The following is a 24,020-nucleotide window of genomic DNA, read 5'->3' on the forward strand; positions in this document are numbered from 1 at the left end:
AGGGTGGTGGGGGTCTGGAGTGCACAGACTGGGAGAGTAGTTGAGGCAGGAAATAGCACAACCTTTAAAATGTACTTGGATAAGCACTTGAAGTGTCATAACATTCAAGGCTATGGGCCAAGTGCCAAAACATTGGATTAGTGTAGGTTGGCATAGACTCAGTTGGCCATATTACCTTACAGTATGACTGTATGTTGCAAAAGCAAATAAAGGAATATCATAAAAATTAGTAAAGTCTTCCAAATTACCTAGTCCTGTATAGAGTTTAATCTGAACCAAGTTAGGGTGTGGAAGTAGATTTTGCAAAATCCCCAACAAAGAATTCTGTGACATTGAAAACCTTGTTAATCAAACCCTGATAAAAGGTTTGAAGTTAAACAACAGGACAGTGATTGACTTATAGTGAATGTTTGATTCCGTGTAGCTTTTAATAGGTCCCTGAACATAGAAACTAAAGTCACCTGATGCTGTAATAGAGTGTGGTGTATTAAATAAGACTGGGTGGCCACTCCCACTAAAACTCTGCAGCAGCCTCACTCATTGGCAGCTGACAAACCGGGTGGAATTTGTTCTCTGGCTGCTGGACAAGAGTTGGTCTCTCTGGGAAACATGGAGCTCTCAGCGTTCCCTGGGTTTCTCTCTATGATTTGTGACAGATTCACTGTACTGGCCACGTTCTTCATGGTGCTTGCCCTGGTCTTTGACTACATGAAGAGACGCAAGTGTCAGAATTACCCTCCTGGGCCACGGGGTTTTCCTTTCTTTGGGAACAGTCTTCAGGTGGACTTGAACAACCCCCACTTATCGTTTGCCAAGGTAAAGTACAAAATGAAGTAAAGTACATTCCTGAAGAAGGGCTTATGCCCAAAACGTCGATTCTCCTGCTCCTTGGATGCTGCCTGACCCGCTGCGCTTTTCCAGCAACACATTTACAGCTCTGATCTCCAGCATCTGCAGTCCTCACTTTCTCCTTAAAGTACAAAATGGTCAGATAGCAGGGTATGAATGAGGCAGGCTAAAGCTGAGGCCTGCATTCTGTGGATCAAACATAACCTTCTCAATTTCTTTTTCCTTATTAGTTAGCTTTTTTTCATCTTCCTCTTTTTCTGTTCCATTAATTCTGGCTAACTTTCTTTCCATATGGTCCTCTTTTACTGCAATTTCTCTTTACTTGATTATCTTTTTATTGATTAATTTTTTTTAGATCTTGTTTTTCTTAATGAAATGTAGTCTAATTTTTAAGTTCAGAGTTGTATTGTTCCAGATCCTGACTGTGTGAAAACCTGAATAACGTATTCTCTGTACTGAGGCCATACATCAATTCCTTGCCCTCTCTTTGTTTCTCCAATTGCTTTTCTGAGTTACTCTGCTTCCACCTTGCTTGTTTCTCTTTTCCATTGTATGTTTTATCGTATCCTGTTTATGAAGCGTGTTGCCTCTCTAAACCTACTCTCTCTTTAATAGGGCCAGTCATAATCTTTGTGTTGTCTGATCATACAAGCTATGAAGAAGAGTAGGTCATTTGTTCCCTAGAATCGGCTCTGCCATTTAATAAGATCATGGCAGTTTTTATTATGGTCTCACTTTCACATTCCTTCCTACACTAATAAGGTTTGATTCTATGTTTAGTCGAGAATCTATCTAACTCTGCCTCAAAAATATTCACCGATTCTGCTACCATCACTCTGGCTAAGAAAGTTTCACAGCCTCATCATCTTCTGAGAGAAAATAAATTCTCAACTCAGTCTTAAGTTGAAGCCCCTTTATTTTAATAAGGAGTCCCCCATTTGAGTCTCTTCCCACAAGGACAGACATCCTTTCAGTATCCATCCCAGTCAAGACCCCTCAGGAAATTAAGTTTCAAAAGATCATCACATTCTTCTGAACTCCAATGGATACATGCCCATGCACTTCAACCCTTCCTCAGAAGATAATAGTTTCTCCCTAGGAATCAGGTGTGTGAGCTTTTTCTGAACTGCTTCTAATGTAATTATATCCATTTTAAATAAGGAAACCAAAACTGCACACACAAAGTATTTCTGAGTGGACTCACCAATTCTTTGTACGACTGTAAAACACCTCTATTCTTATATTCTAACCCTGCAATAAGCAGAAACATTCTTCAAATTTATATGTGAAGTAACTGCACAGAGGCTGGGTCCCATCACCTAGTCACCCTTTATTTACTACATGAGAAGGTGCAGAGAGAGGGATCAACTTTAATATTTGAGAGGTCTGTTCAAAAGTCTAACAGCAGTGGGGAAGAAGCTGTTCTTGAACCTGTTAGGTATGTGTTTTCACACTTTCGTAACTTCTGTCTGATAAAAAGAGGTGGAAAAATGTGTAACCAGGGTGGGAGGGGTCTTTGACTTTATTGGCTGCTTTCCCGAGGCAGCGGGAAGTATAGACAGAATCAATGGATGGAAGGCTGATTTGCATGATGGACTGGACTGTGTTAACGACTCTATAATTTCTTGTGGTTTACATGGCTAAATGTTAGTCTCATCTGAAACACCTCAGGCCATTTCATTACATCATGATTACAAGTTGTTGTTGCAAATTGTTGTTGTGCCCTTTAGCAGGTAGATTTCATGAGGTACGCTGTTGGAAACAATGTGACCAGGTAAGGAGAGATCTGAAAAGGCACGAAAAATGATCAAAAGGAAAAATCGTCAGAAGTTGATGTGCAACTTACTTTCAGTCGATTTGACTGTATGCCATTGAGCCTATTCACTATGAACAGACTCCTCCACACTCTGACAATAAGGGAATGGTTCTGAAGGGGAATGGTTCTGAAGGGGTTAATTTCCATGTTACATTGCCTTTACTCATTTTATTGATGTCACACAGTCTATGGGTGGAGACAAGAAATTCTACTCAAGCTTTTGGAAGAAGCTGGTGTATCAGTAGCAGTTCCCTAAGGTCCTGGTAATTATACCAGACCAAATATAGTAGTCTTATTGCTACCAATGCAATAAACTTCTTCTGTAGATATTGTACAATGATATCTCCTCTACCACTAATCACTAGATAGGCTCAAGATAAAGCAAAGGTGAAGGAGGTTTGGTAGAAGTGGCCTATCTCAAAAGTCCCTTACCTAGTACCACACACTGGTAAATGTGGCATGTACCACAAGATGCCAAGAGTGGTCATCTGGGAAAATATTGCAGGGTCCAACCTGCGTGGAGTATTTGACATGAACACTGCAGGCACCGTAATGATGGGGCATCTGATAAAGTTTCAGTGGAAGCACACTCTACTGCCCACTGATTCCTCACTCTTCTCTGCCTTTCAAAAAAAATGAAGGAGGATGTTGATAGGAAGTTCAGTCACATCACTCCACACTTGTTCCACAGTTAACTGGGATTCATGTGGAACAGCCTCATAACACCATGGACACTTTAACAAGTCAGTGTATGTGGGCATTTAATTTGGATACGGCAGTCAAGACAGCAAAAAGTATCCTGCAAGCCCCCTGGCATCTGAAAATCTATCCAAAGACTTAGTAAAATCTGAAAGACACTTTCAATAAAGATTTGCAGTCTTGTTCCAGGCCATTGAAGCCAAGCAGGTGGGCTTAACAATCAACAAAAAGCTAAGGTTCAATTTGGGAAAAGGAAAGGATCCTTATTTTAATATTTCAGTTAAGTATCGCCTCCAGTCAGGCCATTATCCAGAATATCTAAGTCACCCATTTCAATATAATGACAAATTCATTTCCAGGGGAGATCACTAACCATAAAAATCATTATTTTGTTAAATTTACATTTGAAAAAAAATTAGCAAAACACAGATGTGTTTCTCCTTCAGTATTTTGCCCCCTACTTGTTTGCCTGATGATACACTTGGGACTGAAAATGTTCCAAAGAGGTGGACCAGCATGCTGCAGATAAGACTGAGCAATTCCATAACCAAATGATCAAATCAAAGCTTTGCATTCCTGTTATATCCAGATAGATAGGATATAATTGGTGCTGGACAATTAAAAATAAACTAATAGGAGGAGGAAGTTCCAAGAACATCTCCAACTTTAATCACAACCCATTCGAGAAAGGTTGAAGTATTTGACAAACTGTACGATCCATCCATCTTGGCTTCCTCCTGAGGTACCCATCATCACAGAGGCCAGTCTTCAGCCAATGCTATTCACTTCACATGATATTAAGAAAAGGCAGAGTTCACTGGATATTGCAAAGGCTATGGGCCCTGACAACATCACAACTTTAATCTTATTTCCAAAAACTTGTGCTCCAAAACTTGTTGGGTCCCTGGCCAAGCTGTTCTGGTACAGTTGAAACACTGGCATCTTTCCAACAATGTGGAAAATTATCCAAGTAGGTCTCATCCACAAAACGTAGGACAGATCTAATCCAACCACTGACCTCTTCATCAGTTTATTTTCCATCATCAGCAAAGTGGTTGAAAATGTCTTTGAAAGTGATACTTAATCAGCCACAACCACTCAATGATGCTCCATTTGTGTTCCACCAGGGGCACTCAGCTTCAGATTTCATATGGCCTTGGCCCAAAATGGAATGCCTTGCAATACTCAAATCCCATGATAAGAAAGCAAGATCAAGCTGGTTCTGTCTTTGACCATGTGATTAGATTAGATTAGATTAGATTAGATTACTTACAGTGTGGAAACTGAGGATTCTCCTCAGCAAGACTTTCCTCTCTGTTTTAGATCCAGTTATTGCCAATAATTGGTGTTATTGTCAAAAGCGGTAAAGATTAAAATCTATTCTCTTATCTAACAATACGTGTATCATTGACAGAATTGCTGATAGATATGTCAATTAGTAGTTTAAAGACTGTCTATCTCATTATAATTTTCATTGTAGTCTAATCAGTATGATCAAAGATTATCAACTATGCATGAGATTATGCTCTTGCTGAATTATTTATTTATAATCCAAGTTAAACATTAACAATTTTGATTCATGCACAAGTAGTAGGAGTTTTCTAATTTAAATGCTAATGTCTGTTTGGCTAATCAATAAGATCGGATTGTGGCCATATCTCCAGTTTCCTGCCTGTTGCCCACAACACTTAACTCCCCTGTTGCTCAGGAATTTATCCAGGAGGAGAATTTATCCAACTCAGCCTTGTTCGTATTCATTGAACACTGCTCTCTGATGAAAACAATTCCACAAACTAACAATTTCCAAGAGAAGTTTCTCCTCATCTCAGTCTTAAATGGGATTCTTATTTTGAAGCTTTGTCCCTCAATTATAGGCTCTCCCACCAAGGGAACCACCCTGTGAATATTCACCTTATCATGTTTCAAAATTCCAATGGGAATTGGCTCAACCTGCTCATAATGATATAAATTTATTTTATTCAGGAAATGCCAGGTCCAGAATAAAGTTGCAAATAAATGAAAATATAACAAAATGCAGAGAGAATTAGAATAAAAAGGATATTAAAAGAGCAAACAGAAAGAAAGATTGCTGTTTATAAAGTGCCTTTCATGACTTCAGAATGTCACAAACGACTTTACTGCATTGTGAAGTGGAATGACGGGCAGAATGGAGAACACTTGGCAGCCAAAAGTGCTAATAATCAGATAATCTGTTCTCATGATGGTGATTGTGCAAAAACTATTTGGCAAGGCACTGAGCATAACACCCCTGTTTTTCCTCAAATAGGCAAATGAAAAGGTTCCCTCCAGAGAGGGCAGAGAGGAGTCGTCCATCGAAGGCACCTCTGACTGTACCTCCTTCAGTTCTGCACTGGTGTGTCAGCATTGCATTTTGTACACACTCTCTGTTGTCAATCTTTAAATACAGCCTTGGAAGAGCAATAAAACCATTTTATTACTATGACAAGGTTATTATAGCACTTTGCATTTACGGTTGGTTTATGAGCTGTCTCAGCAAAGTATGAGCAGGAGATATTGGAGCAGGAGAAATTCTTTTGGTATGTTGAGCTATTTATGATGACACAGACCTTCACAAAATGAAACTCAAAATCTGTCATCTTTGAGATGCCATAAAGCAGGATACTTTAAAAACTGGGCCAACACCATGAATATTGTGGAGGAATAGGCGGTGCCTATCTCCATAATGGAATGATCCAGGTCAGGAGTCCTGTGTTTGGGGTCACAACCAGAACCACAACGCATCCTTTGACCTGTCAGGATGGTAGGACCCTGGAACAAAATTGCAAAGATGACAGAGTGCACATTACTGGCATCTACCCAACAATGTGGAAAATTGCCCAGAAATGTCCTGTACACAAAAAGGACAAATCTAACCCAGCCAATTATCAGTCTACTCTCAATCACCAGTGGTGACAGAAGGTGTCTATTGTGATTTTAAGGAGGTCAGCCAGCTGGACCTCACAATAGGAGTTTCCTGACTGGGGCAGTTAATCAGGTCCAATCAGAGACCCTGGCTGACAGAAAAAGGGTGGGGGTCAGAGATACACTCATGTACTTGACTCTGAGTGAGACAGAACTAGTCAAGAACTAACCATTGGTAAACAAATGGTGAGTTGGTGACAGGATACTAGGAAGATGGTTATTGTTGTTGGAAGTCAATGATCGCCTCTCCATCATTTGACCAGAAGTTGGGACGTTTGCTGATGATTGCATGATGTTCAGCACCATCCATGACTGCTTAGATACTGAAGTAGTCCATGTCCTAATGCAGCAAGACCTGGACCATATCGAGGTTTTGAGCTAGCAAGTGACAAATAATATTCATGTCACATAAATGCCAGGCAAGGCTCATCTCCAACAACAGAGGATCTAACCAGTTGGTCTTTCACATTCAGTGTTATCACCATTGCTGAATTCCCAACTATCAACATCCTTGCAGTTACCATTGACCAGAAACTCAAGTGGACTTGCCATATAAATACTGTGCCTCCAAAACCAGGTCAGGGGTTAGGAATTCTGTTGCAAGTAATTCATCCCCTGACTCCCAAAGCCTGTTCACTATCGACATGGCCTAAGTCAGGGGTGTGATGGAATACTCCCCACTGGATGGATGCAAGAAGCTTGACACCATCCAGGACAAAGCAACCTGCTTGACTGGCCCCACATTCACAAACACCTGCTCTCCCCATCAACACTTGCTTCACAAGAATATATCTATTTCTGCTTTAAGTATGTTCACGAGCTCTGCTTTGTCCAGCTTTTCAGGAAGACAGTTCCAAAGACTCAATCCTCCGAGAAAATAATTTGCCTCATCTGTTTTAAATGGGTGAGCCCTAGTTTTTCATTAATGATCCCTAGTTCTAGATTCATTCATAAATGGAAAAATTCTCTCCACATCTGCTGTCTACTAGCTGCTTGCTGTACCTGCATATTAACATGCAGTTTACACTCATGACTCTCTCAACATCACCAAACCTTTTACAAGATTGAATCCCCTCATACCTCCATATATCATACTTCATCTGCCCACTTAACCAGTCTATCTGACCTTGCCCTCTCTGTGTCTTCTCACTTTTGTACCATAGACAAACTTTCATCTAAATGATTAAGAAAGATTGCAAAGAGCTGAGGTCACAGCGCTGATCTTGAGATACTCCACGATCACAGCCTGTCAACTTGAACATGCCTTGTTTATCCATGCTGTCTGTTTCCTGTCAATTAACCAATCCTCAATCCATCGTACTGTACTACCTGCAAATTGGAGGACATTTCTGTACATTCTGGAAGGCAGTCAAGGGTCAGAAACTGCAATGTGTCTTTCATCTTATCACTATCCTAGGCCTAGACTTAACTTTGTCTTGAATGAAATTCCCAAGTGTCATTGCTCCTGCCTCAGTCTGCTGCATGAGTACCAGATGGGAGCCATTGTTGGATCATTCTTTCACCCTCCGCTTGATCAACCCACCCGATTGATTCCTCAGCATAGTATGGAAGCAGGTCATTCACCCAGAGTCCACATCAACCCACCAGAGCATCCCACCAGATCCACCCCTCTACTCTATCCCTGTAACTGCATTTCCGGCTTACCCACCTAACCTGCACATCCCTGGACACCAATGGCATGACCGATCTACCTAATCTGTGCACCTTTAGACTGTGGGAGGAAACCGGAGCACCCAGAGGAAACTTACACAAGCATGGGGAGAATGTGCGAACTCCACACTGTTGTGCAAAGGTACAAATGAACCTAAGTGCCTGGCACTGAGAGGCAGCAGTGCTAACCACTGAGCCACCTGAAGCCCGAGTGATTCATCTCTCCCAGCCCAGCCACCTCTTATTATCCCTGTTCCAACCATCAGCCAGCATCCCATTTGATATCAGCTCAAGTATGACTAGGTGTGTTGTGGTCCCCGTGATCTGACTAGATGATTGGCCACAAATCTCTGTGATGAGGACACAGACCCCATCAATTCCTGGCCTGGATTCCCTTAATATCCAGATAGTCAGTGATACCAGACTATCCCTGCTATTCATGCTATTGGAAAGTGACCATGCTTTATTCATTCTCAACTAGAAGAAAGTGAGGACTGCAGATGCTAGAGATCAGAATCGAGAGCGTGGTGCTGGAAAAGCACAAAAGGTCAGGCAGCATCCAAGGAGCAGGAGATTCCATGTTTCGGGCAAGAGCCCTTACCCGAAACGTCAATTCTCCTCCTCCTCGGATACTGCCTGATCTGCTTTACCTTTCCAACATCACACAACTTTTTTCATTCTCAGGCAACCCAGTATAATCCCAATGCTCACACTCAGCAGGCTGAATAATAGGTAACCAGGGCTACATAGTCAGTTTTAGCTAATTACATGATTTTCAAAATCCAAGGACAGAGGATGGATACAAGACAGTGAGGATTTTAAGTATCACAAGCAGTGTGGGACAGACCGTGAGAATTCTCACATCCTCATTCCAGTAATCAGATGGGTTAAGCCTGTCTTCTGGTAGGATAGCCAAGCATAGTTTCAAAATGGTAATGTCTTGCTGGAACAGATCCTCTTAGTGAATGGCAAAACAGACTCAAGGGGACTTCTGCCTATGTGTATTATAATGCTATAATTTTAGATAATTTCCTCATTAGCCTGTTTTCTGGAACATGTGCGACTTGAACCAAGGCCTCCTAGTTCAAAGATAGGGACACTATTACTGTGCTTCGAGGGTCCTTCCAATGTTAAAATTTTATGTGACATGTTACCTTACCAACTTTCAGATATTTTACTATCCATTAGCTACATCGTTGAGGTAATGACATTTTATCTGATTCATGATTCGGCATTATTTTTCTAATTAGCCAGTTCAGAGATGTTATTACACATTTCTGGAGCAGGTGGGATTTGAACCCTGGCCTTGCACCAAAAGAGGGCCCAATGAGGGAAAGTTCCAATAGAGAAAGAGGCAACAGTGAAACAGGCACCTGAGGACAAAATGAAACTCACCGCTTTGTTAAGTGGAGACCAATATGCAAACTCCACACTGTTGCCTGAGAGTAGAAATCAAACCCAAGTCCCTGATGCCCCGAGGCAGCAGTGCTAACCACTGAGACACTGCCACTCACATGTTGGTTGGCATTGGTGATTACCCAATGAAATCAAATCAGTGTTCTTACCGTACACACAATGGCACAGGAGCTGAAGCCCTGCACTAGTTGGGCCACAGCACAGAATAATACTAAGAGATTGAATATGAAATCATTTCAAATTGCAGTATTTCTGATCAACATCGATTACATAGGTCAGATACAATATCAAACCAAAAATAACAGGCTTCAATTTTTCCTCCACTTAATTCTGTTCTTTATTTTTAAGCTGTGGAAGGAATATGGCAGTGTGGTGAGCATACAGCTTGGATGGACAAACACAGTGATACTAAATGGCTATGAAGCTCTCAAACAGGCTCTGGTGAAGAAATCAGAAGATTTTGCTGATCGACCAAACTTAGCAATATATGAAGATTTTTTTAAACGTGCAGGAGAAGGTATCTGCATAGAAAGCTTCAGAAACAGGATTGGACCTGGGGCAGGGTAGGGGGGTGGTATTATTTGAACTGAATTGTCACCTTTTTTTGGCTCTACGTCTATGTTCCTAATTGACGTTACTCATATCTCTTAACAATCAACGCACCTTCTTTTCACCTTGCGGCACTACTGTCTCCATGGGTCAGTCCATTAGCTGGATATATGGCCCTGAGTGCACAGTGTCCTTGCTGTTGCCCTACAATGAGAGTTACTAGTGCAGCTTAACATGCAGCACTGAAGGATAGAAGCATCTTATAAGTACATCAGAGAAGTGTCCTGGGTTTTCTCACAGGCTGGCACACTCGATACCAATGCCTGTATTATGGGATGGTGTGGCCAGTGCCCAAAGATGTTTTTTCTAAAAGTCCAACATGGAGCAGGTGGTGAGCTAAATCAACCGGCTCTGACTTCCAGGTCGGGTTTCCTTGCTTTGAGAGTTTGGTAAGGTGGAAGCATTCAATAATGACTACTAACTGGTAACTCATCACTGCCCAGTGAGAATCTCGCCACAATGGTTGTCAGAAGTGTGAAAGGTGGAGTGAGATAATCTTGATGGTGAGATAAAGCTCACTGTACTTCTTGCCAAATTCTGTCCATGTCTCACCAGAGCCCAATCCCTCCGGCTCCTGGAAGATTCTGTGCTATGTTTACTTGACTTACAAAGTAAAGCTTGTAATTTGACTCCTACAAACATTTTATAAACCTAATCAGTTCCTTGTTTTTAAATGCATCTTAACAAGTGAAATAGGAAATAATATGAAGAAATCCCTCTGATATTGTACCCCCACAGGCATTGTCTTTGCAAAATACGGCCGTTGGTGGAAAGAGCAGAGAAAGTTTTCACTTTTGACACTGAGGAACTTTGGGCTCAGGAAGAAATCTCTAGAGACACGAATTGTGGAAGAGGCTGGATTTTTAAACAAAGAATTTGAAAATGCAAAAGGCGAGTAAATTCCAAGGAAATTCCCTTTATCGTTTTCAGATAATTGTTAATGATTTACCTCCTCTGTGCACCGTGTACACCAATTTCTCAACCGTTTAACTGAAATTGGGTGAGGGTTAGCGTGTGAGGGTTTTACTTCCTTCGCAATTGATGGACATTTTATTGACCAGATTTGGACTGCTTGAGATGGGATTATTTCCATTCAAGCTATGGCCAGTGTAATTTTCAATCACTCTCCATTTTGTTTCGCGAGAAAACCTATACCCTCAAGGAATCTAGGATTCACAGATAGCATAAATTCTTAACTAACAAAGATGTCAGAGATGTCCAGGTCAAGCTGTGATCTCAAATCAGACAAGCCAGGATCTTACTGAATGATGGAACTGTCTGACATGATAGAATAGCCTACTCCTAATATGTATGTTCATATGGAACATATAACACTATAAACACTCCAGCAACTAACTTACTATATCCAGTACAGGTAATACTCTTCACATTTCATTTATGACAGTATTATAGTGACATAACCTTTTGCGCCCAATCTCATGTGGCAATTAGGATTTACCTCTCAGTTTATATAAGTTCTTGGAATTTCAATTCTCTTCCAGATGAGAGATTGTTTTGTTGCTGTTAGATATGCTTTTCACCATTCTTGTAGCAAATCTTCTTTCTTGTGTTATATAGAGTTTACAGTTTTTCATGGCCGAGGTTAGAAAACTGAACTTGGTTTGATTAGTTTTTGTGACGAACAACAGAGTTTAACACAGTATCTAAGCTTTAACTCCTCAATGCAGTTGTTTTAATATTTATGTCTATAAAGAAAGTCTAAGCCAAACACCTGAATAGTTGACAAATTAATGTTCTTCAAGATGTGGGTTAGCCTATGCACTTATGGTGGTGACTGAAGTGATACCCCTTATAAATTGCTTTATTTAAGAATGTGTTAACTAAGGATATTACTGAAATTATAAATGGTTCAAGGCATTGATGAACAGGGTCACTTTTCTAGAAACATAGGTAGCTGTTTATCTTTTCAATAAACACATTGAAGTGGGTTTCACTACTGGTAGTCAGTTTGGAAATTCTCAAAGAACTGAGGGAAGCATCTTTTGATGGACACTCAGTATTATGACTCAATGTAATGTGGAGATGAACGCCCATTGGATGCTTGGAGTAAGTACAGACGGTTTCCTATAAATATACAACCCTGTAAAAAACATGCTGTAAAACATATATACGCAATGTGGAAGTTATCAGTCATGTTTAAGATATTAATTAAGGTTTCTGTGGATTAGAGTATTAGTGGCCACTAGGTAATGCTAGTCAATATTACTTTTATTTTGTTTGTTGCAGTAAAAGTCTGAAAACTTGCAATCTGATTACGAAATTCTGTTAAATTGGTCACTAGAAATTCAAACCTACTGTTTAAGCTATTGCTCCCTATGGGGATCAGAACAAACTGGGGGCCCATCTGAGATTTAAATACAGAGGCAGAGAATGAGTACAATGACATTTGCCAGCATTTACATGAAAAAAATTCTAGAATTGTCAACCTGTTTTACTGGCAAAAATGTGCAATCTTCCCTTTGAACACAAAATTTACACATTCCTTAGTGTTCTGGTGTTTTCCAATGGTAAATATATTCAAAGCTGTTGGTTTGTCACAAGTGCCCCCAACTGATATGATAATTCCTGCGGTTTTGGTCTGCTGCAGCTTGGTTTTTGATTTTCAATAATCTGCCTTTAGTTGTCATCTCTGATAACAAAGATAATATATTGATCCCCTTGAATCATTTTTGTCCTTCCCTCTTTAATTTTTTACTACTCTGAAGTAATGTTTTCAAATCTCGCTCACCATGCTCTGTTCATTATCAGATTTCTCTTTCCAGTTTCCCTGTGGTTTGCAAACAATGGTTGGCTGTCACTGATGTGTTTTTAAGACAATTAATTCATAGCAATCAACCGTAATAGCAGCTGCTCTTACCTTAAAACAGCATGGGGTTTCTTGGTAGGGTCTTCTATCTATTGAAACACAATTTCAAACCTTTTCCATTAGTGTCTTTCAAAACGTGTTGAATCTTCACAGCTCTATACCACTCTTCAAATATCATTTAATTCTCTCAAGACAAAAATCTCATTCTGTTTCTTCCTTGGATTTCTAAACTTTTGGTTTCTATGTCTCTGATGATAACTTCCAAGCATTGAGAGGAGCATTCTTCACCATAATGTAATCACTAGACTGTATATGCAAAAGAGACAAGTACAGTTCTAATGTTTTCCTAATGAACACATTTTACACTGAAACTGTCCAGATTTCCTGTAGCCATTGTAACTTGCTAGCAAATGTCTCAAAACACACAAAACATATTTCAACTCCTTGTTGAATTTAGGCAATCAGCAAACATTGCTTGCAAAACCAAAACGGAGTTAAACCTGACCTACCGTTAAATTTGCCTGCTACCCTGTGTTCATATAATCATATCTTTCTCTTTCCAGTTCAAATTTCTTAGCTTCTTTCCCTCTCTCATTGCAATTCAAGGTTTTCCTTTTATTTTATCTTTGGCATTCAATAACTTCTCATTTCTCCTTCTTTTCCTTTTTCCCTCTCTTTGGAATTCAAGTTTTTTTTCATTTCTTTCTTGGATTCAATTTCTTCATTTCTCTTTCTCCTTCACGTTTGTGCCGTTGTCAGTCCAATTTTAATTATTTCATTTGCACCCGAATTCTGGATAACTCAACTTGTGTGTTGTAGAAGGACTTTTCCTCAACGTTAAGGCATTGAACAACAATTTGTCTTATTAGTTTTTACCTTTAAATATATATCTAATTTTTGTTTAAGAATTTTGTTAAGATCTGTAACTCAGGTTGTGGTTGAAGTTGTAAGTCGGTTTGCTGAGCTGGTTGATTTTCTTGTAAATTTTTTGTCACCCTCCTGGGTGATATCGTCAGTGCTGTGCAGCCTCTAGATGAAGTGCTGTCACTGTGGTCTGCCTGGAATTATACAGTTCTGTTTGTTGTGGCGGGTAGTTCCACTTCTGGTTTTTGTACTGTAGTGGTCTGAAGATGGGGTCTATTTCAATGTGTTTGTTTAGGAACCAGCTGATGAATACGAGGCCTCCAAGAATTCCCGAGCTTGTCTTTGATTAGCCTGTCCCATTATTGTAATGCTGCCCCAGCTGAATTGGTGTCCTTCATTGTCAGCCTGTATTGACATCAAGGAGGACTGGTTGTGTCATTTTGATGTGAGCTGACGCTCGTGTATTCTGGTGGCTAGTTTCCTGCCTATTTGTCCTATGTAATGGTTCTCACAATTGCTGCATGGTATTTGATATATCACATTCATCCTGCATGTTAAGGAGTATGGGTCCTTTGTCCCGGATAATAGCTGGCAAAGTGTGGCTGTTGGTTAGTGTGCTGTCATTATTCCCAGACAACAGAGCAGTCTTGTTATTAGTTCGGAGCCATTTCTAATTTTTGTGCTGCCACTTTCAAATATATTATTTGGCTCAAGGCATTGATGAACAGGCTCACTTTTCTCGGAACATAGGTAGCTGTTTATCTTTTCAATAAACACAATTCTAGAATCTTTTTCATGTAAATTCTGGCAAATGTCGTTGTACTCATTCTCTGCCTCTGTATTTAAATCTCAGATGGGTCCCCAGTTTGTTCTGATCCCCATAGGGAGCAATAGCTTAAACAGTAGGTTTGAATTTCTAGTGACCAATTTAACAGAATTGCGTAATCAGATTGCAATTTTTCAGACTTTTACTGCAACAAACAAAATAAAAGTAATATTGACTAGCATTACCTAGTGGGCTACTAATACTCTAATCCACAGAAACCTTAATTAATATCTTAAACATGACTGATAACTTCCACATTGCGTATATATGTTTTGTAGCATGTTTTTACAGGGTTGTATATTTATAGGAAACCATCTGTACTTACCCCAAGCATCCAATGGGCGTTCATCTCCCATTACATTGAGTCATAATACTGAGTGCCCATCAAAAGATGCTTCCCTCAGTTCTTTGAGAATTTCCAAACTAACTACCAGCAGTGAAACCCACTTCAATGATTCTTCTCCTAGTTTCGCCCCAGGGAATCTTACATTGCCTTGAGTTGCACTGTTTTAATTAGACATTTTTCTCCTTCCTTCATTCTACCTTGTAAATCACAAAAGGACCCTGCAGAATTCTCCCTGCTGCTAACCACATCTATTGCAGTCTTTGCTTCATTGAGACCTCCCCCTTTCTCTCTCCACTTTAGCCCAAAATCTCTGAGATAGTAAGTTTGTCTATTGTCAGCCCAGCTGCATCCCCCAATGAACATTTTGCACTTTGCTCTCAGCAAATCTCAACTGGAGCCTTTGGTCTCCATGGCAAACAAGTTGTACAGGCTTGCTGCCAGCAGAACCTATAACAGTTATGTGACCTTCTTCACTGCTCCATTTTGCCTTGAGTTAAAAATATAAAACACAATCATCTGAGATTTTAACAACAGTTTTCATCACTCAGCATCTGATTTATATTGTTGACTGGTATTCTATAATAACTGGAATAAGTGCTTGAGAGCACCATAAACTGGAAACAGTGGTCAGATTTGAATAGATTAGAATGGAAGGGTTTCTATCTGAAATGGAAATCTAGCCATCAGGCAACACTAAACCCCTCATTCCAATCTTCAATTAAAAGTGTCAAAATGTGTTTTATTACAAAAATCATTTCTTGAAAATAAAACAGTTTTTTTGATCTTTTATACAGGACGTCCTTTTGATCCACATTTTTATCTATCTTGTGCAACCTCCAATATTATCTGTTCAATTGTCTTTGGAGAACGTTTTGGATATCAAGATAAAACATACCTTGAATTTTTAAACGTATTTGATGAAATTTTTGAATTGGAAGGTGGATTTTGGGGCCAGGTAATGCCAAATATTGGATAATTAATGTAACAGTAAGCATGGGTTTGCAGTGTGCTGCACGTCAGTGTTAGTCTCAAATGAGAAAGGTTTGATAAGATATTGGCACAACTTGGAACTCAGGTAGGCAGAAGTGAGGACTGTAGATGCTGGAAATCAGAGTCTAGATTAGAGTAATGCTGGAAAAGCACAGCAGGTCAGGCAACATCAGAGGAGCAGGAAGGGCTTTCCTGATGAAGGGCTTTTGCCCAAAACGTCAATTTTCCTGCTCCTTGGATGCTGCCTGACCTGCTGTGCTTTCCCAGCACCACTCTAATCTCCACTTGGAACTCAGGTGTTGAGCGGTCTGGAAAAAACTCTAAATTAGGTGCTGAGCAAATTGCTCAGCTCTGCAGAATCATGTGAACACACTTTCTAAGTACTTTCCTGACTGTTTTCACATAAGTTTCTGAAAATTATTCTACAAATCATCTCCTCCCTTGCTTCTCTTCCTCCTTTCACAGGGCTTCATCGTCTCACACTATCTCAACGAAGTAGCTATTCTTCAAATGTAATAGTATAATTTCGATTTTCCTGGGAAGGTATTGCCTTCACATGTTGTTGCCTCCAGCGTATGGTAATCAGAATTTCACCTCTGGGCATCTTTTGTTTGTTGAACAGTAGCTAAACATAATGTAAAATAAAAAGCGTATTTGAGGGCACTCTGAGTCACACAGTACGGAAACAGACTCATCAGTGCAAACTCATCCATGCTGACTAGGTATCCTAAAGTGGCTTAGTCCCACTTGCCTGCTTTTGGTCCATATCCCTCTAAACATTTCCTATTCATGTATCTGTCCAAATGTCCTTAAATGTTGTAACTTTACCCTCTTCTACCACTTACTCTGGCAGTTCATTCTATATATGCACCACCTGTGTGTGAAAATGTTGCCCCTCAAATCCCTTTTAAATCTTTCCCATCTCATCTTACCTATGCCCTCTCGCTTTGGACTCCTTTTCATTGAGAAAATTACCTTGGCTATTCACCTTAACTATGCCTATCATGATTTTATAAACTTCCATGCTCCAGGGAAAATAGCCACAACCTCTCCTTATAACTTAAACCTCCAGGCCCGGTGACATTCTTGCAAATGTTTTCTGCACTATTTTCAATTTAACAGCATCCTTCCTGTAGCAGGGCAATAGAACTGTACACAGTATTCTAAAAGTGGCCTCACCAATGCCACATGACATCCTAACTCCTGAACTCAATGCTCTGACCTATGAAGGCAAGCATGCCAAATACCTTCTTCACCATCCTGTGTCGCTGCAATGCCACTTTCAAGGAAGCACAAACCTGCATCCCTTCAGCAACATTCTCATTACTCCTCTGGTTGCCTTCCTGTTCCTGGTGGCTGACCTTCTTAGCTGAAAGCTCCAGATGTATGTTTCATTCAATGGCAAAGTTAAGGACCATTCAATAATCTTCATCTGTCCTCACAACTGATGCAGGACTTTACTATTACTGTGATGTGTTTGATGATCTGATCAATGGTTGCAGCTCAATATATCTGTGCTCAGCAGTGGGTGGTGTAGGCTGCTGTCCCAGTGGTATCATGAACTGAAGCTCCAGAGGGCAGACTTGGTCTCTGAGGAGGTAACCTCACCATTTTCCTACTGGGTCAAGTAGAGTGGGAGAGTGGATTCATTTCAAACAAAGACATAAGGCTGTGACCTGTGCAAAGAGAACTCAGCTGCATAAGCCTGTCCTGATCTGTCATGCTCAAGCTGCATTATGGGGTGACTGGACATGAATACACCACCATCTGTAACTAGAGTCTACAGAGTCATGGGGGAAACCATTATTACTGATCTCAACTTGAAGAAATCTCAACAAACTGCAAGACACTTTTTTGAAAATGCTTCTAATTTTCTTTGGGATAAAGTAGTCAAATGATTAACTCAGATGGGAGATATTCTATCAAAAAGACCCTTTTTTCTACAATTGCCAATTTTCTTTGGAGTGAAATAGTGAAATAGTCCACGCAGATATAGAAGGTATCAGTCTCCTGTTGGATACATCAATGGCTTTAGAATATGGCAAAATGTCACCATTAACTCTATAAATATATTGAGATGAATTTCTCTGGGACTATTTCCAACAAAATCAGAAGGAATTCTTTTTGTGAAAGAATATATGTTTCATTTCAAACTCTGTTTTGTTTTGCAGTTGTTGAATACGTTCCCCTTTATTCGTCACTTCCCAGGTCCACACAATAAGATATTTGAAAATCAAAATAAAGCTGTTGAGTTTGTTCAGGAGAAAGTCATGGAACATAAAAAACAATGGGATCCAAATGAGCCCAGGGACTTCATCGATGCTTTCTTAACAGAGCAGGAGAAGGTAGGAGATGGAAACTGGGCCTATTCCAGATGGTGTCTTGGGGACGGTCTAACTTTACATTCTGTGGAGCTATTTAATCCTTTCTTAGCAGGGAAAAGAGAAGGTAGCCGGGCCATTTTAATTGCAGGATTCTTTACATTTGATGTACAGCCTCTTGCTGCCTGTATTTTGAAGATATTTTCATCTTATTCTGAGACATTTGACAGGTATTCACTCTACAAGAGGTCATTTAGCCACTATCTATTAGTGCTCTTGAGCTAGCTTTTACAAGTTACCTTGGATTAACTTTCAAAAAGGGTGGTATGTGTATAAAGAAGAGAGTTTGAGGAAGGAGCGAGGGAGTGGGGCATATTGGACATCTTGTTCACATAAGCAGCATCGCCACAATAGAACAGTGGACCCCTTGGGCACTAAGAGAGTCTGCATGTGGAATGTTACGCCTTCATCCATGGCGAGTTTAAAGACAGAGCACAATTGGTAAGGAGATGGGGTTCCTGCCTCCATCCTGATTAAGTCCAGAATGGGGAAAGGTCTATAGGCAGCCTCTTTGTCCCACTGCTAACTGAAGGCCCTAAGTGAGAAATGCATGGTGAAGGTGCTCACAGGAAGCAGAACAAGCAAGACTCTAAGCTGAAGAAACACCGGATTCGAAGTAATATCATGATAATACAGTTTAAAACAGTTCTACAATATAAAGATTAATTAGCTCACAGAGGAAATAAAAAAAATCATTCTTGGCAGAGATGGACTAAGTGAACACAAAACAGGACACATCTTAAAACACAGAATCAAAATCAGGCACTAAGTGCAGATGTAGGACACAGTTACAGAGCTGCAAACAAGGAGGTGGTTACACACACACAAATACTTTATGGGAACCTTCTTTAGAAAAGATAACCAAGGAATTTAAAGGGAAAGTTGATGATCTCAACAATTCAGGATTCACATAATTTGTTTATGTCCATCATACTGCACTTAAGCTAAGTCGCTATCCTATCAGACTGATTGCCAAGACTGAAGAAGTAGAACAGAGATGGGACTTCACCATGTAGGTGGAATAAGAATGCTACAGATTACACTACATCACAAACAGCAGTTGAAAATGTTTGTGTAGTTCATAGTCAACACTCCTCACCTTTCAACTAGTATGTTTGAGTGTCAAATTCTTCAAGAAGTCAAAAGGAGTTCCACTGGTTCCAAGACAACCAAGTGGTCCAAAGGCAAACAGTTGTCGAAACACTCATCTACCAAAAACTGCTGTTGACCAATCAGTTTAAGGGGCAACTTGTAGAATATTTCACGGAGGGTTAACACGGAGCAAAGGATCCTGACTGACTGTGACCAGATTAAGCTCCTATGTTGATTAATCTTGGTGACAAAACGATGAAGAAACCTGTGCTGCATTTGATACGTGGGAGCCCCTTCATCTCCTCTGCAGGACAGACTATATCTACACTCCAGTGAGGTACAAACATTTGCTACAATGGAAAATACCTGCTTAAGTTAAACAGAATCTTTCAGCTCCATATGATTCTTTTAAAATCTACTACTATTTGAGGGCACGCAGAGAGAAAGACTATATCCACTAGTAGGAGAGTGGGTTATCATGGGATATGTATACTTCCACTGTGAGGAAGCCAGGAGAAGATGGAGGAACATTTTATTACACAGCACATTTTCTGAAGTGCACTGCCTGAAAATGATCCAATAATCATTTTCAAAAATAAATCTGATTGAAAAGGGAAAAAAATGTCAGGGGTATGGATAGAACAGAACAGGAAAGTAAGAACTTTTAGATAAGTAGAAAACATCAGTTCTGAACATCACACTTTAGGAAGCATGTCAGCTCATTTGAAAGGTGTAGAAGGAATGTACCTGGTTAGTACTAGGGATGCCTGACTTCAGTTTTGTGGAGAGATCTGAAAAGCTGAATCTGTTATCCTGACAGCAGAGAAGGTTATCAGGAGATTCTCAAAATTATGAAATGTTTGGACAGAATAATAATGGAGATACTGTTCCCTGTGGCAGAAGAATCAGTAACCAGAGGTTACACATGTAAAGCGATTGGTAAAATACTTCTTTCTGCTGCTAAATCATAATCATGTCAAGGCAATGCCTGAATGGGGGGGGGGGGGGAGAGAGAGAGAGAGAAGGTGAAAGCAGATTTAACAGTAACTTTGAAATGTAAAGTGGACAGATGTATTCCACAGCAACAGGAAAAGACAAGGGAAATAGAACTAGTTGAATAGTTGTATCAATTGACATAGATATCATGGCATCAAATAGTTTATCACTGTGCTCTCTTATGTATAGAATTCCACACCTTAATCACTGATTTATTTTGTATTTGTATTTCAGATGAAACATGAACCTCAAACAAGTTTCCTGGAAACCAATTTGTTAGGGACACTTTTTGATCTCTTTGCCGCGGGTACTGAGACCACCTCCACCACCCTGCGCTGGGGTCTGCTCTTTATGGTGCTGTATCCTAACGTGCAGTGTAAGTACAAATAGGCTTCCAATACCGGACAGGGCCACGGTTACCATTTCGGAATGTGGGAGCAGGAAGGACAGAGATTCCAGTGGGAACTGAGATGGAGACACTGGCATTAAGTGAGACAGGGAAGAGGAAAATTGGGTTCTGAAAAAGTATAATATTGGATTCAAAACATTAACTCTATTTCTCTGTCCACAAATGCTGCTAAGCCTGCTAAGTTTCTCCAGCATTCTGTGTTTGTTTAACAGGACAATGTTAATCGATTTAGAAGTAATGGGACAATTAATCATTTTATGCTTTTGACACTGACTGCAGTAATCCTACGATCAGTAAAATAGGGTTTTGAATAATCTGTTTTTTTTATTCACCAAGCCAAACTATCTGGTATATATTTAATTAATGTTTGTGTGACCTTACTGTCCACAAACTGGGACTGCATTTTCTGATGACAATAATCACCAGAGTTCAGTAAGTGCTCTATTAGTGGGGTATCTCTTGGGCCATTATGACATTGCGAAACATCATAACTATTTCTTAGGACTTGCATTTAAAATCTGTTCTTCTTCTGTTTCTGTAGCTAAAGTGCAGGGAGAGATTGACAGTGTAATTGGGAAGGAGAGAAAGCCAATTTTGGAAGACCGTGAGGAAATGCCGTACACTAATGCTGTTATCCATGAAACCCAACGCTTGGGAAATATCGTTCCAAATTCACTTCCTCATCAAACATACAGAGATACAGAGGTCATGGGTTACACAATCCCTAAGGTATAGTCTGGTATTCATTTTAAGTATGTAGTTCTCAGAAATCTGAAGCAAAATTCTACAATTCCCCAATTCTTATAATTAACTATGAACATTCATTATTGTACAGTACCTGGGTTCAGTAATAGAAAATACGAAGGTTCTGTGTTAGTAGGACTGTTCCCTATTGCTTCAAAAGCTAGGATTCTGTAAAAACCAATATCATTAATGTAGTAAATCCCAACATCAGGTGGTCTCAGCTATTTTTCCTTTATCCTAGTAGATGTGTCACAGCTTGTACTTCCAAATAAACCTGTTGGACTATAACCTGGTGTTGTGAGATTTTTAACTTCATGGAAACAGATAGATGCGATGATGAAAAGAGGCCTCTTGTTGATTGGGAGCTGTGTAAGAGCTATTGGAAGGGGTTGAAATTGTAGCATTTCTCCATCCGATAAACTAGAAACACATACTTCACTGTCCAGAAGACTATGCCAGTACTGAACTTGATCCCAGAGCATGGTCTGAAAGCGGTTCTATGACAAGAGACACAAATGTCTGCAACAGGGAATAAATATTCCTTAGCCCAGGGGGGTCGATATCTTTTTTCAGATACAGGGTTGGCCTCCCCCTTATTGCTCTGATGGCTGATTACAACCATATTCTTGACTCGTGTTCCTATTTTAATGATGTAGGGAACAACAATCATCCCAAATCTGTCCTCCGCCTTGTTTGATGAGAATGTTTGGTCAACTCCACACCAGTTTAATCCAGGTCACTTCCTCAACTCAGAGGGGAGCTTTGTGAGACCAGAAGCCTTCATCCCTTTCTCTGCAGGTAACGTACAATTCGAGGAAGCATTAACCGTACTGAAATACACAGCTGCAGGTTTCTAATGCTATCCAGCCATATCTTAATATAGGGTTTACCTCAACGATGATGTAGAAAATCCCATAAATTACCATGTAAATTAATGTCAATCTTCAAATCCTCTTATGGGTGACCCAGTTTTGAAAGTGTTGTTTTGATATTTACTGAATAAAAAGACAATATTTATGTGCTGTTGTAAAAAGTTGATTCACTGAGTGTAAGATGGGTTGGGATGCTATCAGTGGGACAGTAGGTATTTAAGACAGTGGCCATTCGTTGTTTAATCAGTGTGACCCCACAGTGACCTTCCATTCTCTCACCTGCTGACTTGACCGTTCTTTGCTCCTCTTTCTGCAGGTCGCCGTGTGTGCCTGGGGGAGCAGCTGGCAAAGACTGAACTCTTCCTGTTCTTCACCTCCATGCTCCAACAGTTCACATTCCATCTCCCAGAAAATGAGCCAAGACCAAACTACACTGAATCCAAATTCGGAATCACCCTGAGTCCACGTGCTTATCGTCTGTGCGTTAAGCTCAGATAAGATGTATAGGAATGGTGGGGGGGGTTTCAGGAGCAGTGAGGGGACATACACTTTCTTTAATTTCAAACTAATCCCATCACTAATTGTTTTTCTGTTCTCTTGTATAAAATTGTAACAGAGGTGTCTAGCTACTAAGTGCAGCTCTCACAGCAACGTGACTTGTCTGGATTGGAGCACGGCCCTTGTTATTTGGGATCTAAATTCTGATCCAAACAAGACCCACCTGCCAGACAAATGTGAGCAGAGTCTCACCCACCTCTTTGTGTAACTGCTCACCTGAACGCGATGAAATTCTGCGAGCAAGAGTTCAGTAAAAGTTGCACAGTATTCTGCATTGATTGTTTGTTTATCAACAGAGGGAGAGAAATAGGTCTTCAGGAAAATGTGAAATATGGACAATAGTGAACCAGAAACCTGTTTTATGTCCCCATGTCAGGATACTGATTCACTAGCACTTGCTTTGTGCTTTCACCAATATCTAATCTTATTCCTAATCTTATATCTAATGAAAAACTGCTTGTGTCCATTTGAATAATCACCATTTTGATAGTCTCTGTTGAAGTATTCAGGAATTTACAAATTTAAAATTTACACAATCAAGACAAATCAGACAGAATAAATTTTAACAATTGTTAAGCTAACGATATATCAAAAGAAAAAAAAGCTACTTTCTTGTTGGCATATTAGTATAGTTCGGTGCAGTAACACTGGGTGAATCGGTCTCTCTTTCTTCTGTTTGTTTAATGAGTGCAGGATGTGCTGCCTAAAGCAATGGATCAGTGTACTGATGTTATATGATGTCCCCAATATAATTCTTAATAAAAACAGAACACAATGGAAATCTGACCCTGGTGCTTCACGGTCTAAACTTGCACAGTCCAACCATGACATGTTCAAATTGAAGCTTTGTTCAGAACAATTCTCATTACAAACACACGACAGAACAGAATGATTAAATCAGATTCAGATCCTGGCTGCAATAGTTGGAGCAAAGACAAAATCGGCATTTGAAGTGAGTGATCATGTCTTGACAACTGCACATTATAGTGGCAGAGGGACAAAATTTCCACTACGTTGTTCATAAAATAACAAAAGTGTCTTCAATAAAAACTACTTGGAGCTGTATTTTGTACAGTATAACAGTAACTTATTGCTAGTCTGATATCAGGCAG

At 40.0% G+C, this 24,020-nt stretch overlaps 1 protein-coding gene across 2 annotated transcripts; it reads left to right on the plus strand.

Annotated features, from left to right (window-relative positions):
• Positions 1–494: 494 nt before the first annotated feature.
• Positions 495–23,689, plus strand: LOC122564142 (cytochrome P450 2J6-like). Of its 2 annotated transcripts, XM_043718768.1 has the most exons (9): positions 497–816; positions 9,743–9,911; positions 10,742–10,894; positions 15,661–15,821; positions 18,028–18,201; positions 20,560–20,701; positions 21,276–21,463; positions 22,135–22,276; positions 22,667–23,689. In XM_043718768.1, the coding sequence occupies exons 1-9, from the start codon at positions 610–612 to the stop codon at positions 22,846–22,848; spliced, it is 1,518 nt and encodes a 505-aa protein (XP_043574703.1). In that variant the 5' UTR covers positions 497–609; the 3' UTR covers positions 22,849–23,689. The 2 variants fall into 2 exon arrangements, with proteins under 2 accessions (XP_043574704.1, XP_043574703.1); XM_043718769.1 differs by lacking the exon at positions 22,135–22,276 and having other exon boundaries at positions 495–816.
• The last annotated feature ends 331 nt before the right edge of the window (positions 23,690–24,020 follow it).

This window comes from Chiloscyllium plagiosum, chromosome 28 (genome assembly GCF_004010195.1).
Source record: "Chiloscyllium plagiosum isolate BGI_BamShark_2017 chromosome 28, ASM401019v2, whole genome shotgun sequence".
Taxonomy (NCBI): domain Eukaryota; kingdom Metazoa; phylum Chordata; class Chondrichthyes; order Orectolobiformes; family Hemiscylliidae; genus Chiloscyllium; species Chiloscyllium plagiosum.

Bases quoted from the DNA above. Each gene is read 5' to 3' on its own strand.
- LOC122564142 (XM_043718768.1), top strand. From the start codon at position 610: ATGGAGCTCTCAGCGTTCCCTGGGTTTCTCTCTATGATTTGTGACAGA. The intron at 20,702-21,275 runs GTAAGTACAAAT...CTGTTTCTGTAG, and splicing joins GCTGTATCCTAACGTGCAGT to CTAAAGTGCAGGGAGAGATT. The intron at 22,277-22,666 runs GTAACGTACAAT...CTCTTTCTGCAG, and splicing joins CTTCATCCCTTTCTCTGCAG to GTCGCCGTGTGTGCCTGGGG.